The sequence below is a fragment of the Miniopterus schreibersii genome (assembly GCF_964146895.1).
Source record: "Miniopterus schreibersii genome assembly, chromosome: 9".
NCBI classification, from domain to species: Eukaryota; Metazoa; Chordata; class Mammalia; order Chiroptera; family Miniopteridae; genus Miniopterus; species Miniopterus schreibersii.
Genome location: NC_138118.1, coordinates 51,897,284 through 51,913,148, shown reverse-complemented (window position 1 = coordinate 51,913,148; position 15,865 = coordinate 51,897,284). Strand labels below are relative to the sequence as shown.

General features: G+C 32.9%; 1 protein-coding gene across 1 annotated transcript in view; it reads left to right on the top strand.

Annotated features, from left to right (window-relative positions):
- SEMA3E (semaphorin 3E) overlaps nucleotides 1–15,865 on the top strand; it is a 227,502-nt gene that overhangs the window by 190,213 nt on the left and 21,424 nt on the right. Inside the window, exons 9-14 of the mRNA XM_081147630.1 lie at nucleotides 53–122; nucleotides 3,271–3,415; nucleotides 5,576–5,798; nucleotides 8,490–8,581; nucleotides 9,423–9,464; nucleotides 11,556–11,722. Of these exons, the coding sequence (XP_081003756.1) occupies nucleotides 53–122; nucleotides 3,271–3,415; nucleotides 5,576–5,798; nucleotides 8,490–8,581; nucleotides 9,423–9,464; nucleotides 11,556–11,722 (739 nt within the window). The remainder of the gene's footprint in view (nucleotides 1–52; nucleotides 123–3,270; nucleotides 3,416–5,575; nucleotides 5,799–8,489; nucleotides 8,582–9,422; nucleotides 9,465–11,555; nucleotides 11,723–15,865) is intronic.

Genomic DNA, 15,865 nt, shown 5'->3' with positions numbered 1-15,865 from the left:
ATGCAAAGAGGACTACAAATACTAAGTAATGTAATGACCTTTAATTTTTCAGAGGATGTTTTTCTGCTGCATACTAGAGATCATAAGAACCCATTGATATTTGGACTCTTTAATACTACCAGGTGAGAAATCTATGTAGTCAATAAAAACATGAAACAAAATATGCCTCCCTCTTCACTGTGTATCTTACTTGGAAATCCTGTTGGCCCATTGTCTTTCTCATTTCTCTTTGTTATCCTACGTTTACAATTATTCTTTCATTTTTAAAGCCATGACCTCAATCTAGATCCTTACTTGTTTTTGTTTGAAGTATCCCAGTATCCTCCTGTGCACAGTATCCTGATTGTCTCCCTCTCTGATTCACAGCAGAATGATTTTATTCTCATACAGTTTAGAAGATATTAGTTCCATGCTATAAAGTCTAGGATAATTTTTTTTGAGGTATCATTGGTTAATCACATCATGTAAGTTTCCAGTATACAACATTACAACTCAATAGCCGTACATATTATAGTGTGCTCGACACCAAAGTCTAAGACTCATCCTTCACCATATATTTGACTCCCTTTACCCGGTTTGCCCTCCCCCACCCCTTCCTCTCTGTACCCACCAATCTGTTGTCTGTATCTATGAGTTTGTTTGCATTTCGTTTGTTGATTTATTTCTTTTTTGTTTTATATTCCACATGAGTGACATCGTATGGTTTTTGTCTTTTTCGGTCTGACTTCTTTGTGAATTTTACTCCAATGGCAAGGAAACAAATAGGATAATTTTTTTAATTGTCATATAAAATTTTCCAAGTCAGGCTTTCAAAGCTCTCTATCAACTGTTACCCACTGAGCTTTGGAAGTCCTTCCTCTGAGCTCTCTAATGCTGCTTTGACAGAATCCCAGTGTCTACTTTATTAGTTCTCATCACCAGGATTTTATTTACCCACTTCTCTGGCTTCAGATGACTTTCTCTTTCAACACTCTTTGCATCCGTTCTTCAGTACTTGACAATTTTCATCTTTAAGAAAGACCCCTTGTGCCCTGGCTGGCGTGGCTGAGCATCATCCCATACACCAAAAGGTCGCTGGTTCAATTCCCAGTCAGGGCACATACCAGGGTTGCTGGCTTGGTCCCCAGTAAGGGGCTCACAGGGGCAGCCCATCAATGTTTTTCTCTCACACTGATGTTTCTCTCTCTCTCTCCCTCTCCTTCTTCCTTCCTCTGTCTTTCTAAAACCAATAAACCTTTTTTTAAAAAAAAATAAGAAGAAAGAAATAGTCCTTGTTCTTAAATCACAAAACACTTTACTCACCCTTTACTGTGGTTGTCCTACTTCTATGTAGATTCACAGAGAACACATGAAATTTGCCTTCCATGTTTTAAATTTAAATAAACTGCTCATGTTTAGGGCTTATAATGCATGAAAATATATTATTAGAATCAGTTTGGTTGAGAATATATATATAATTTCCCGAGCATCTTTCCAAATAAGGCAGAGTGGAGGTGAAATGACTGGAATGAGAAATAAAGAATATACCCTAATTCTCTACAAAGGGATCAAATGATGTAATTTATAGCTTCTCGTTTGCATTGCATTTGGCCTTAATTGTGATATAATCATGTTTAACTTATTTGCTTAGTGTCTCTCCACAAAGCTTTCATTTAGTTTCTTAGCAGGTGATTTGGTATGCTCACTTTGAAAAAACAGTAAAGCTCTTTGGACAAGCTTCCTGCTATTGATAGGAGACCTTTTCTTCAACAGAGAAACATGGAAACAATTTTGCTATCAATTGTTCCTTGATGCAAAGAAAAGTGGTTAATACACATTGGTAGTTATCACAGTCCATAGAATATCCCTAACTTTTTTTTAACTTCATCTTCTCCTTTATGCCAGTGCAGAATTTGTGCATTGCATGATAATTCCATGGCTTTATGTGATAAATACAAGCTATGGGATAATCTGTATAGTTTTCTATGGGTTAGTGTGATCAGTTTGTAAGCTACTTTCCTAAATGATAGCATAATGGATCTGTCAAGATTTCAAAGACAAGACATTATTTTCTTCCATAATTTCAATGTTGACTGTTCAATATATACATAAATCAAAGAAAGTGGTTTCCCAGCTGTTACCTGACGTAAGAGTTGATATTCATAGCATGGTGATCAAAGATTTATTGCCCCTTCAGTTGGGAGACCATCTCTGGTTTTCTCACTATCGTAGGCATTTCCAATTGCTTCAAGGTGTGTTATAAAATGTGTGAACTGATGTCTTGAGACAGTAACATAACTGCTGTTCTACAGGTGTCTCAGAGTGTAGGAACTTTTCTATTTATAAAGAACTTTGCATCTTGTAAAGCACTTTCACAAACATAAATTATTTTGATTCTCACAATGAGGGGGCTGAGGAAATGTAAGAATTCATTCAGATCACACCAACCTAAGAAAACCAGATTTTAAAAGCACATCATTTAAAAACATACTTTTGCTTAATTTTATTACGTGCCACCAGTAAAACTTGTCATAGTCAACTACTCTCTTTATCCTTTGCAAGTAGAAATTTTTATCTAGAAAATATTTTCAATTGCTGCTAGTTCTGGGTTCTATGTAATTTAAATAATTTTCCACAAATTAATCTAGTTCAGTCCAGTCATCTTTCCACTCTTGCACCGTTTTCAGTGACCTCAAGGAAGGAATATACAGTGAGCTTCTTAATGTGTACATGACCCCAAGGTAAAGAATGGAACAAAGCCCCAAATATTTATGAGGCTTTAAGTTTTATTCAGATAATATACACTGAGAAATCTAATAAAATTTGAATAGAATTTGTAGCAATATTAACAACATGGTGATTAGGGGAACACTGTTTATTCTGAATATGGAATAACATACAAGGATATAAAACCTTAAAAGGAATAAGTCATCTTGGGAATGAATCTTTTAAAATATTGAACCCATATATTTCTTAATAAAAATATAAAAATATGATATAAAATTAGCAATAATAAACTGAAGTGACACAACTATGCACTTTTTTTATTCTAACAATATCATTTTCAATTTATTATAAAAATAGGAAAAGAAATATTAAGTTTTGCAGTTTTAATTCTTGAAATATTGCAATAGCTAATATTTCTAGAATGCCCTTTGCTTAAGAGATTGTAACTTTTTACCCGAAGACATCATTCTTATCTATGTAGTCTGGAGGGTTTGACTAGGTAATCTTCTAGTCTGTTCCATAATAGTAATTATCTTTGTTTGTTTGTTTGTTTGTATTTTTCAGTAATATATTTAGAGGACATGCTATATGTGTCTATCATATGTCAAGCATTCGGGCAGCTTTTAACGGACCATATGCACATAAGGAAGGACCTGAATACCACTGGTCGCTCTATGAAGGGAAAGTCCCTTATCCAAGGCCCGGTTCTGTAAGTTTAGGCATTTTAAAAAGTAGTCTTATTTTTTAAAGGCTTTTAGTAATATTTTGTTCACTGTTTCAGATGTTTTACAAAACTTTACATTAAACAATTAAATCCTACACCTAAAAATGTGCTTGACCACTTGCATGGCAAAGAAAAATCACTTCTTATATCTAGTTGTATGCTTGTTATTTAAAGAAAAGAATCTATGATGGATACACCTCAGCAGGATTATGAAGTATGTATTATCATTGACATCTTGGCTAAGTAACCCCAACAAAAATTTGACTTTTAAGGGTACTAGTGAATATGGAAACATCCAATCAAAGGAGCATGGTATTATTTCTCCCAGCCTCTTCAGAAGAATTAGTGCCCCATGTAATTTCCAAGCAGGAGACATTTTTATATTCTAATATTTGGGTTTCAAGTTCCCTAAGCCAAACTTTCTCCTGGACTCTCACTTTAGCATATCTAAAGGTAACTGTTCCTCTGCCTCTTCAGAATACTTAGCATCTCATTTACCATTCTTGCTGGCTCTTGGAACAAAAGTGCCAATACAAGTGTTGGAAAGTACTGGAAGCTCCACCTCTGCCTCTCAACTGGTGCTACCAAGATTCTCCCTCACCAGCCATTCAAACTTTTGTGCTTTTAATGCACATGTACCTAAAAAAGACGATTGTGATGGCGATGGTGATGATGATGACAATGATGAGTTTTGTATCATGTATCCTGTGCTCAACTAGGTTGGGCAAATGTATGATCATTTTATGCACTCCGTGAGCCATGGAGAACACTTAACTTGTCATGCAAGTCAGTCTACTCTTTTAGGAGCAGCTGGTGAAAACCCATCACTATGATGATTCCACAAGTACTTGCAAGTCAAGTAGAAACCTTCCTGCAGAGCCAAAATCCAAAGTGGAAACAAAACTTACCTCCATTAACAAGTGTAAGGCTTTGCCATTTCAATCACTCCCTCTCACTAGCTTAAAATTATGACTTCCAGTAAGACGTGAGTATATTTTATTTCACTCCATTGATTGAAATTGCAATTTAAATGGAGAAAACCCACTCCTGTGGCTTTGCTGGAAAAGCGTCTTGAAACCACATGGTATTAAAGGAGATTTGGAGGAAGTGACTGGTTACTGAACTGCTTCCAGGCTGGTCCAAAATGTTTCCAATTATATATCATGAAAGTACACTCAAGTGAAAAATTCAGGCCAAATTAAGAAATATGGCCTCAATTTTTAAAACAAACCGTTAAAAATGCCCTCTCTGCAGAATCTGATTACTAAACTACTGTATTTATACTCTAAAGTGGAAAATTTTTATCAAGATAATCAGTGCAATTGCTGTTGATTCTGGAGGAAAATATGCAAAATGAGGGAGCTCTTAATGACAAGCATGATTCAACAATTAAAGGTATCCCAAGAAGTAACTTAAGGTGCTGTTGGACGTGTATTTTTGGAGGCAGTGATTTAAGAACTGAGACATGTTTTAACAAATATTTCTGGTTTCCTCAATTTATTCTGTCTAATCCATCAAAAATAATACAAATTCATACAGATTACAGTAGAACAGAGAGAGGGTTTTTCTTAACCAATAATGATGGAATTTTAAAAGGTTTCTATGTTACCACACTAAATTCTATAGTCAGCAAGCCAATTGGAACCATCACCAATCATATCATCATAGTCTCCATAATGGGAAAGCTATTTTGTGCTGATGTGATCCTTAATTTGGGGAGGGGAACATTTAGCACAACAAAGAGTCTTTTTGTTTTGCTCTAAACAATACATTGTTTACCTTCAAAATTTAATGTACATTGAAAAAAATGAATTTCAGAAAACAGGGAAAATAATTACAATATATATGATTTTTACCACCTTCAAACTGTACCAGTATTAAATATACTTCACTTTTCCAAGATTTCACTACTCTCTGTATTTCTAGTGTTGTATGTTTAAAATAATTCAGAATCTCCTTGCAGCTTTTAATGTAGTAGATTTTATTTCTGTAATGAAGAATATATGCTTACTAAATGTTTCTAAATGCACAGTTAATTAAGCATATACAGTTTTTCTAATTCTTTTCATAAATTGATTTTAAATTTGTTCTTTAGGTTTAAGGCAAAAATAAAAATAAAAATTGACCTTGTCACTTGTATTTTAGTGTGCCAGCAAAGTGAATGGAGGGAGGTATGGAACCACGAAAGACTATCCCGATGATGCGATTCGATTTGCAAGAAGCCATCCACTTATGTACCAGCCCATAAAACCTGTCCATAAAAAACCAATACTTGTAAAAACAGATGGAAAATATAACCTGAAACAAATAGCAGTGGATCAAGTAGAAGCGGAGGATGGCCAATATGATGTCTTGTTTATTGGGACAGGTAAAGAGATTAGAAAGACTGAGAAATATTTAAATTGAACAATATAATTGATAACATTATTAATATTAAAAAAAACTATCAACAAATATCCTTTTGATCCATCAGTCTATTACACACACCTTATTTGCTGCAGTGGAAGAGAGGATTTGGGACAGTTACAGCACCTAATTTATGATACATGCTCAATACACTTGAACAAATGAGTAAATGAAGAAACAAATAACTGATGTTAGTAACCAATGCTGGTTCCAAGTAGAGCTTATAAAGAAAGTAAGGGCTGTATGTGGTTGGTTCTCTTGTCATTCCCCAGGTCAATTGTCAACTTCAACTGCTCAGTAAGATCTCAAGATTTTTTTAAACATTTGGGATAATAACTTCACCTCAACCTGTAGTCACAGCATTGTTTATCAGGCCCCATCAGAATCAACCATTAATACCAAACAAGCCAAGTGTTACTCATAATGGAACTAAACTTTTAGACCAAAGCTATAATATCCTGCAATTAATAAAATAAATCATAATAAAAATGCTAAAAGTAAAATTTTCAAAGAAATCTATAATTTCAATTAATGCCATATATTAAAGCTATGTTGTGGAAGAGAGTTTGGAATCTTTTAGCATCCAGAGTTATATGTAGCAAATTCTGTCACATACTTTAAAAGTCTATAGTAATTTTAAAAACTTTTTAAATGATCATTTTTTTTTCTCTTTTCATAAGCATCATAGTAATTGCTATAGCAGTTGCTACTCTATATACATAACTTTAATTGTGGAGATATAATTCTAAAGAGACAATGCATATGCCCAGATCAGGAATCAGGACATAATGTTAATATTGGTACTTGGGCTTTTGTAGTCATACTTTTTGAAAAAGCAAACATTTAAATAAGGAAACATTCATCTGATTTCTAGAAATTGATCTCTGGTGCCGGGTACATTTCATCCATTTATTTTAGGAGATTAATGTTAGTAATATGGTCTGCACTGTGGGATCAAGATTAACAAAGCAGCAGATTTCTTTAGCAAACTTAAAATTACCTGGCCATGAATTCAGTCACCGTGACATCCAACAGGGTTAAAAAAAAAAAAAATTCTATAAGCAAGATCACATTTGATAAAATTAATCATGGAAAAAAGTATGTTATTTTTAAATATCCTGGAAAGTAGTCCAAGACATTTTTAGAAATACTTTCTTGTTAGATTAACCAAAGCTATTTGAGAGAATTTCAGAAATATCAGGCATATAGTTATGTTATCATGTAAACCACGTTTAACATAAAGATATAATTATATTGTACCACAGCTTTTCAACACAAAAGAACATATTTAATGAATGTGTGAGGAGTACAACATTGGAAAGTCCCACAAATAATAGTTATTTCCCCCAAATTTACCAGACACATGCTTTAATATTATCTATCGTCTATCTATCTATCTATCTATCTATCTATCTATCTATCTATCTATCTATCTATCTATCATCTATCTATCTATCATCATCTATCTATCATCATCTATCTATCATCTATCATCTATCTATCATCTATCATCTATCTATCTATCATCTATCTATCTATCTATCTATCTATCTATCTATCTATCTATCATCTATCTATCTATCATCTATCTATCTATCTATCATCTATCATCTATCATCATCTATCTACCTATCTATCATCTATCATCTATCATCATCTCTCTATCTACCTCCCTCCCTACCTATCTGTAAAGTCCTTATTGCAAAATCACTAATGCCAATTAATCATTTGAGTTTCATCTTTGCTTTCTGCTTGATGTAATAATTGTGGCATATTTATTGAGTGTACTTGGATTTAAGAACTATGATAATTTGTATTCCTTTTAGTGTATAATACAAGTAGTTGTTATTAGTTTTATTTTAATTAAATTTCATTAACTTAAATATAATATTTGATAAGTTTAAACAAATTGTTAAATACCATAGAAACTCTTGGATCAGTACCTCCAAAGTGATTTTTTTTTCTGAGTTATTTCTAGCACTACAGCAAATTATTTTTACAGGCAAATTAGTGTCTTATTAAATTTTTCATTGTAAATAACAAGTGCAGAATATCAGGAATAATAAAAATAAGTTACAATTTAAAAATGTGAACATAAATATATAAAATTATTGATAATTATGGAAGCTAAATGCTTAGTACAGGAAGGCTCATTATGCTATTCTCTCAATAGTGTGTACTTGACGCTTTTCTTATTAAAAGTGTGTGTGCATATGTATCTCCATAGTATGTTGTTCCCTAAGATTAAAAGTATAGTTTCTTACCAGAAAAGTAGCTTTAGGTAAACAATTTTCTTTCATCACACATCACAGAAGAAGCTGGAGTCATTTGACATCTGTCTTATATTTTCTTCCAAAGATATTTTGATATTTGAATCTTTAACTGGACTTTTGAATCAAATTATTTGAAAAATAATTATATATAATTTGCTTTAATTTTTTGCCAGGATATGAAATTAGTTTTTTACTAATTAAAAATATGAATATATAACTATCATAAGACATAAATACATTGTTTTAACTAGTAATGATTAAATGTTTATTGCATTTACATTTCAAACATTATTTGCATCCATAGTCTCTACACGGCTTTGAATTGTTTGAAAACCAGATTGTGACAAAACTCCTAGTTTATCTCTTTTTTTTCCTTACAGATAATGGAATTGTTCTGAAAGTAATCACAATTTACAACCAAGAAACAGAATCAATGGAAGAAGTAATTCTAGAAGAACTTCAGATATTCAAGGTATTTTTAGTGAAAATAATCCAGCCAACATTTATGTATTGCAGACAATTCCAAGTGAGTTGTAAATAGAAAAGATATTATGTCAATTTTTTTTCTAACAAGTATGTTTTGAATTCAGAGTGATTTGAAGTGAGGAATGATTTAAAATCCTGGTGCATCTATTTTATTGTCATAAAGTATTCAAATGAAGAGGCCAGTAATTATCTAATGCGAGAAGAATTTCAATATATGAACTGTGACTTAAAGAAATAACACATATCACATATAAATTCCAGAATGATTATTGCAAAGTTTCATCTTGCACAAATGTACAGTAAAAATAGACAATTAAAAAATAACAGTAGGTTTTATACTAGGAACACTGTGATATGATAAGCACATTATAGTATATCAATTACCCAGAGAATTTACTAAAGAAGAAAAAATGCAAAAAAATGGTAATGGAAAGATTAGACATGACAAAAGCAATTGTATATATGCATACACACACAAGAAAGAACACTCTGACTTGATTGTCTTATTTAAAGATACTTGAGTTTCCAAACATGAGTAATACTCAAATGCAAATACAAAAAGTACATTTCAGAACAAATAGGAAGCTGCTTAAATGATCCACTACTTTTCTCAGTTCCATACCTGTCCCACTCCTTTGGAAAAGGGTTTTAAATAGGAACCTGTATTTTAATAATTGTATTTGCCTATCGATTTACTAAAATGAAAGCTGTAGATTTCTTGGCATAGAACTACTCACATATTATATGATTTTAGGTAATTTGTAACCACATTAAAGTATGTTCCTATATTTCCTTTCTTTAAAAGAAAACCTATTTTAACTTTTCAGGATCCAGCTCCTATTATTTCTATGGAGATTTCGTCAAAGAGAGTAAGTTGTGTGTGTGTGTTCTGTGTACGAGTTAAGGTCAAAGGATAAAGAACATGAGTACATGTGCTTACATCTGAACAAGTTACAGTTTTATTCTGACAAAAATATTTAGTGATTCACATGTAATAGATTTTTTTTTATTTTTAGAAAGGTAGACATGAGATTTACATCTACAATTACATGACATTATTTTATAATTTTTTGCTAATGTTTTTGCAGAAATAATGGTAACATAAAACGCTTGTGCAGTGAAACACAAATCTCCCTTCTATTTTACTGATACGTTTCTAGTGTATCAGTAAATAGTTGCATATATTGCAACTATTCAGAAATAAATAGTTGCATATATTCAGAAATAATTGCATATATTCCTCAAATTTATTAGTAAATAACCTTTTATGTTTAGACAAATGGGAACATGCAATGTTAATTGTTCTGCTACTTGTCCTTTTAACTTAATGACATATCTTAGAGTTTATTCTGTGTCATTCTATGCATATCTACATCACTCTTCTAAATATGACTTATCAATGTACACTCTCGGTGTGAATGTAAATTGGTACAACCACTATGGAAAAAAATATGGAGGTTCTTCAAAAAATTAAAAATAGAGCGACCATATGTTTCAGTAATCCTACTTCTGGGTATTTATCTAAAGAAAATGAAAACACTAATTAAAAAAGATATCTGCACTTCCTTGTTGATTGCAGCATTTTTTTTAATGGCCAAGGAATGGAAACCGCCAGTGTCCATTGAGGGATGACTGGATATAGAAAATGCAGTACATACTATATCTAATGCAATATTATTCAGCCATAAAAGAAGGAAATCCTGCCATTTGTGATAGCATGGATGGTCCTTGAGTGCATTATGCTAAGTGAAATAAGTCAGAGAAAGACGTGGATACCATATGAACTCACTTAGATGTGCAATTTAAAAAAAAAAAAAAAAAGGAGCCTATAAGTACAGAGAACAGATTGGTGGCTTCCAGAGGTATGGGGTGATCAAAAGGTACAAACCTCCAGTTATAAAATACCTAAGTCCTGGGGACTTAATGTACAGCATGGTGATTATAATTAATACTGTACTGAATATTTGAAAGTTGCTAAGAAAATAGATCTTAAAAGTTTTCATCACAAGAATAAAATATTTGTACCTGTGTTTGGTGAGGGATGTTAACTAGATTTGTGTGATCAATTTACAATATATATAAATATCAGATTATTACACTGTACACCTGAAACTAATGTAATGTTACATGTCAATTATATCAATTTAAAAAATGAAAAAATAGACCAGTATTGTTTGGCCAGAGTGGCTCAGTTGGTTGAGCATCGTCTTGTCCACCTAAAGGTTGCAGGTTCAATTCCCAGTCAGGGTACATAAGGTTGCAGGTTCAATTCCCAGCAGGGGCACGTATAAGAAGGCAATTGATCGATGTTTCTCTCTCACATCCCCCCCCCCTTCCTCTCTCTAAGCATGTCCTTGGGTGAAGATTTTTTTAAAAAATAGACCATTTTCATATTTAATCTCTTATAAAACATTACTATAGATTGTTTTTTAATATGTCTTTATTGACTTCAGAGAGAAAAAGGGAGGAAGAGAGAGAGATAGAAATATCAGTGATGAGAGAGTCATTGATCGGTTGCCTCTTGCACGCCCACAACTGGAGATCGAGACCTCAACCCGGGCATGTGCCCTGACCTGGAATCGAACCTCGATCTCCTGGATCCTAGGTCGATGCTCAACCACTGAGCTATGCCCGGCTGGGCCCTATAAATCTTTTAAAAAGACCTAAAATGTTAGATGATGAAACAGTCTTTCTTCTTAGACAATGAATAAAATAATAGTCAACTTCTTGAGAACTGTCAAGTCACTAGCAATTCTGTTGTTCATACATCCAAGTCTATAAAAGTATTTCATATCTTGGAGAAATTAAAGTATCAGTGTTCCATTATCTATCCTGAGTAACTGCAGTCATTTAAGTGCATATTCAAGGAGGTAATTGTGCATAAATGTGAAAATCTAAGTGTAAGGGCTAAGCAAGAGTTCTGTCCATTTCTGCTAGTGGCCTCTCTCTTTATGTTATAGCAACAGCTGTATGTTGGATCTGCTTCTGCCGTGGCCCAAGTGAGATTCCATCAGTGTGACCTGTATGGAAGTGCTTGTGCTGATTGCTGCCTGGCTCGAGACCCTTACTGTGCCTGGGATGGCATATCCTGTTCCCGGTATTACCCAACAGGCACACATGCAAAGAGGTGAGGCAGAATCCTTGATGGAATATTTCCCTTGTTTAGAAAAATGCTGACACTTTTTTCTTCTTCTGCACCCATTCCATGAAAATAACCATGTTATTTTTATTTAAATTAATCATCATAGTCATAATTTATTCATAATATAAGTTTGAAAACTTAAATTTTTCCTGAAAATAACTCCCATCAATTAATCAATTACTGTGTAGAGACCAGAGCTGAGCATGCTGCTGGACTTTTATTTTTCCACCCAAGTTTCAATCAACTCTTCCCCCTTCTGAAACTTGCTGCAAGACCTGAAACCAGTTTAGATAAACTTAAAATGTGGAAATGGAAGCCACCACACATGAGGGACTCAAAGACTTAAAAGGAAAATAAATAAATAAATTCTAAAATACATCCTGCGTTTGCCCCATGCCCCTCAACCAGCTGGTCTTCATTTATTTCATTTTGAAAGTGAATATTTTAACTCCTAGGCAAATGCATGACCTATATAATTAATGAAACATGTGATTTAATTCAACACAAATGAAAGGTACTTAAAGACTTCCAAACTCTAATGTCTACAGTGCAGCAAGGTCATTGCCACTTGTTAGAGATGGTAAATCTCAGGATTCTTTGAACAGCAGATCTTGAGGTGTAGCAAGAATTTTGAAGGATAAGAATTTTTCTTCACTCAGGCCATATGAAATTCTTTGGGGGGAATTATTTTCATATAATTTAGAACAATCTGTTATTTTTTTTCCTCTTAATAAAGTGATCAAAGATAATGTTAAGCAAAAGCACAGAACTTTATACAATGTCCTTGCTGAAAAGCAATTTTTACTAACTTCAATTATTATTACTCTTTCACTTTGGGTTACTTTTCTTTAAACTTTTTCAAAATTTAACTTAACCCAGTTTAACATAGTTGTTATTTTTATAGGTTCATGTATATAGTAGAATCTCATTTTAAAAAGAAAACAACATAGTCATTAATTCAAAACTTTTCTTAATTTGACCTTAGCTAAGTTAACATTTCAATGAGTAAAGAAAGATATTATTAGCAGAGTGAAAATATGTTTCCAGAGGACATTTGTGAACTAAATAACTTACTAACTGTATTAAAGAATCAAGTAAATTAATTGATTTTATACAAATACTTACTGATATTTGAATATAGTATATAGCCATGTTATTATTTCAATATATTATTTAATGGCTTATTCACCCATTAAGCCAATGACTGTACTATGTGTGAGGGGTATAGAGAAACAGTCACAGCCCCTTGTCTATAGGAAATAAGAATGTAAAGTGGAGAATAGAATTGTAAACAAGTAACTTACTACTGGGCACTTACTAGGTATAAGGTACTGGACTAAGTGCAATACCATAATACAATGTTTAATTCTCAAAATAACCCAAGCTTTTTATTCAATTTTGAAGATAGAGATACAAAGCAATTCCAGTTAAAGGAAACTAATTGTTTGTACAAAGACATAGAATGTTCAGGGGAAATCTTATAGTTCCATAGGTTAGGAATGAAGTAGCAGGATGTGATGGTGGAAAGGTAATTCTGCCAAAAATAATAAAGCTAATTATTGCCTTATTATTAGCAACAATAAAAATGTTTATAAGCCTTGCATCAAATACTTATGAATAACAAGGTTTTTTATTAGGCATTTAATAGTGATGATGAATTTTAACTGAGGAGTTTCCATTGCCAAATATTGCCTGATATAATGGTATATAACCAAAAGCTTGGTAATGTATTTTAAATGGGTAGACAAAAAGAGTTATTTAGAAAAAGTTAAATGAATGGGCAAAATTGTAGACAGGAAGGGGAGCAATGCTGGAGTTGGGAGCCGTGCTCATGAATGAATTAGCTCAGTTCAGTGGCATGTAATGGAGATCTTTCAGGGGTGTCAGATTCTTTGGAACCATCACTCACCCTGCGAGGAGGACTTTTTGGATAAGTTCCAGCACATGAAGGGAAAATAGTTTGCTTTTATAGCAGATCATTTTGCTTCAGACCTGACTAGCAGCAGAAATTAAAAACTGGTCATTAAAATAAATACTTTTCTGTTCATAGAGTGAAAATGAGTCAACAGAGAAAAAAATATTAATACACAATCAAAACCACTTGTTTAAAATAGTCTTCCAAAATACACTAAAATTTATAGAGCTTGGTCTTTCTCTTCTCCTTGCTCTTGTAATTTGTCTATTTCCAGTGTTCTCTTTAAAAGTTTCTAAGAGGCAAGAGATATAAGAAAAATATGCAATCTTGAGAATAAAAGGCAACTTTGGATAACCTTTCTAAAACTCCTGAGCATTTACATTCCTTTTTAAATGCTGAAATAAAGGACAGCTGGATTAGGAAAGTACAGAATGAGTGAAGGCATTAGAGGATGTGATACCTTTCTAAGTGTATTTCCCAGTGTTTTTAAACAAATTTTTGCATGGTTATTATTGGCATCGCTTATCTAGAATTATCAGAATGGAGTTCCCTTTATTTTCACATCACTTGTGTAATACACATGACACAACATCGTTTCTGCAAAGTGGGAACCATTTCTCACGTCAGTGATTTGCCCTGTTCCATTATTCAGCGTTGCTCGAAACGCTTTGTATTCCCAGTACCAAAGAAATATTCAGTTTGGTCAGGGCTTAACAAAAGCAGTTCAGATCTCATCTAGAGCTGCCACCAGTTGTACAATAGCTGTACCTGTTAGTATGAATTAATATAGAAGCATACAACTTTTTACTTTTTTTGTCAACTTCTATTTTCAGTTTAGCCCAGTAGAATGATCCATGTGGCAGATTTAATCTTAACTTTGTAAAATCCCAGGTCTGTAGGCAAGGTTTTCTAATAGACAGTTTTTATTAAAACAACAACATGCTTTTATACATAGGTCATAATACTAAAAATTGATTGGAAGTGCTCATCTGCCCCAGCTCTCAATGTAAGGAAGCTCTTAAACCATCGTTGTTTTAGTATTGAGTTGTTAACTAAGATCTGAACTCATATGTGAGAATGCACTCCTCTCTTGAAATAATGTTCCTTTATCGTTATGGAGAGGCAGTGAAGGGAACCGAGAATGAAAAAAAAAGAAACTAGATTTTACATGTCAGACCAATCTTATTTTACAAAGGAGGGCACAAAGACCCAGGCAATGGAAGAGGGTGTGTCAGGTCATACAGCATGTGAGTGGTGGCATTGGGATTCGAATCTGGTTCCCTTTTCCAAATTTTTTCATTGCATATGGTTAAAGCTTCTCATCGTCACTTAGGAATCCTCACCGTCTCTCTCTGGGGTAAACTTCTGCTTTGCCTTCTGTTTTTCCCACAGTCTTGAAGAAATGCCATGATTTAGAGAAGCAAGTGGTATTTTCTGCCTTTATGTAATACTTCTATTTTTATTCCTAATCTGAATTATTATACTGAAGATCTTGATTTTAGAATTCCAGTACTAATAATGATAACTTCCAATGTTTAATTTCTCAGAAAGCTACTTACAAATTTAAAACAAGATATGTATATTCTGAAATTCTTTTTCTATAATGTTATTTCTTTCAATTGTATTTCTAAACAACCTGTAAAATATGAAAACATGCTAGACGTGATCCTGATTCTAATAGACAGCCTTGCAAGATATCCTGTTAAAAATGTATAACATACCACACTGAGTAGAGGCATATAATTTCTACATGTGATGTCTGAATAAAAGAGTAAGTTAAATATGTTATTAGCTATCTTTTAATTAGCAACTGTGTTTGGATTAATTGATCATGAAGGCTGTAGAGCAAAATATTTGGATTCAAATACCTTTTTTCACATGCACTCTATTATATTGAAAAGTTTTATGTATTTTTTTACTCAAATACTCTGCCTCTAATTCCACTGTCTTTCTCTGCACACTTGCCTTACCACCCAAGACACTCATTTCAAATCAGACTTCTTCTTGAACTAATTTTTTAATGAAATGAACAGAGAACTTTCTTAAATTGTTGTTTCAGTATCCAGAATTCAAACTTAGGTGAACATTTAAAGAACAGTTTTATAAGGATCTTATCCAGTGAATAGCATTCAATGGAAATATTGAAAACTGTGAAACTTGGAATTTATCCTTGGATTGTATGACTGATCAGTTTTGTCAGTAGCAGAATACGA